This window comes from Montipora capricornis, chromosome 10 (genome assembly GCF_036669925.1).
Source record: "Montipora capricornis isolate CH-2021 chromosome 10, ASM3666992v2, whole genome shotgun sequence".
NCBI lineage: Eukaryota > Metazoa > Cnidaria > Anthozoa > Scleractinia > Acroporidae > Montipora > Montipora capricornis.
In genome coordinates this window covers 64,816,965-64,818,646 of record NC_090892.1, presented here as the reverse complement: position 1 = coordinate 64,818,646, position 1,682 = coordinate 64,816,965, and the positions used below count along the sequence as shown (strand labels likewise).

The 1,682-nt window shown below is 34.1% G+C and overlaps 1 protein-coding gene across 1 annotated transcript in view; it reads right to left on the bottom strand.

The window, feature by feature from the left end:
• Positions 1 to 1,428, bottom strand: part of LOC138019748 (uncharacterized) — an 8,040-nt gene extending 6,612 nt beyond the window's left edge. Inside the window, exons 1-2 of the mRNA XM_068866622.1 lie at positions 1,250 to 1,428; positions 413 to 492 (exon numbers count right to left, since the gene is read on the bottom strand). Of these exons, the coding sequence (XP_068722723.1) occupies positions 413 to 488 (76 nt within the window). The 5' untranslated portion in view covers positions 489 to 492; positions 1,250 to 1,428. The remainder of the gene's footprint in view (positions 1 to 412; positions 493 to 1,249) is intronic.
• Positions 1,429 to 1,682: the final 254 nt, after the last annotated feature.

Here is a 1,682-nt window from a genome sequence, read left to right as displayed (position 1 = left end):
GATAAAATAGAATGAAATATGAAAATAAAAAACGGGTTGAAAATTATTGTAAGGCTCTTCCAGTGATTTTTTTCATTTTGCTGAGATACATCTCACCACCTTCATTGCTGACAAGAGATATGCCAAGGAAGAAAGAAAGAAAGGAAGCCCCAATTTAGGAGTCTGTAAGCTGTTTCTAGGGTAATTGAAACCAGAGTTGGTGATTGGTTGATTTAAACTACAAGTTTGAATGTGATTGGCTTGTCGAATAGTCCGATAACAACTTGGAAAATGAATTAGTGGAAAACGGGAGTTTTTTCAATCAGTCACAATCGAGAAAATAGTAATTTTTATGATCATTCACATAAAAATCAGATAATCATAGGGTAATAAAAGAAAGTAAAAGAACTATTAATGATACAAATTAACTCACCTCCGCATGTAACTTTTAGGAAGGCCGAAACAAAAATTGACTCTATGATAAGGAGATGGATCGTGATCTGTTTCATGTTCCTAAAAAGATCAGTGATCAATTCATGTGAACATTGCGAATTTCAAGTCATGCAGCCACTCGTGACAGTTGTTGCAAGTGTATATGGGAAAGATTTATGCGGCTATTCTTTTTGACATTCAAATGTGCTGGCAATTTAAACATAAGAACCCATCGGTTTCATGATGATGATAATGGTTATGACGACGTTGGTGATTATTATTATTATTATTATTATTATTATTATTATTATTATTATTATTATTATCATTATTATTATTAGGAGGAGGAGGCGGAAGGAGAAGATGATCAAAAGTATGTCACATGCCAATCTTCGTCATCATCAGTGGCATCATCATCATCATCATTATAATCACGTTTACCTCTTCGCTTATTTCGCTCATACCTGATACAGTTATACTTGCTTAAAAGACATTTGTTTGATTATTTCTCTTTTGCTAAGATGACAGCGTATAGGTTGTTTATTTAAATAAATAAATGCGTTCACCCAATTTATTCTATGAATGGATTCTATTCATTTCCCGCTAAAAAGAAAATGCCTAGATTTATTTCTGACAAATCTCTTATTACCCGTTTATCCATATTGATGTTTATACGCGGCTAAAAAATTTAGCACACTTTTCAATTTTCCATTCCATAGAAATGGAATTCGTAAAGCAATTGGAATTCGCAAGGCTGGGCAAATTCTGTTGTGAAATTAAATAATTTTTATTTGGAACGAAAAAGATCTTTATCCTTGTTAATGATACCAATTCTTACCTTCAATACCTTGGCAATGCCTTCGTGGTTTAAACAATTAAGAGTTATAATTACGTAAACACGAAGCGTATAGCCTTCGTTTCTTAACGTTTCCTACAAGACAAGAACTGTTGTGCGATCCGAAGGTCATCGTGTCGACCATTCCCCGCGTTGCGGTCGTCTCGCTTGCTCGTCCGTTTAAGACGTTCAGCAGGTGACTATGTGTTAATCGTGTTGGAGAAGCTTTCAATTAAGAGTCAAAAGCAATATCTCGTTTTCGATTGCTAATGAGTGAGCTCTGTGATTTGTATTTTAAATTGGGTTTATTTTTTCATTAATGAGAAGTAAAATCAGGCCATTTGCGAATTTTCCCGCCATGACAAGAACGTAAGGACTTTCAAACTTTGGAGTAATTTTTTTTAATCATTACCGGCCACGACTTAAGTTCTTTGTT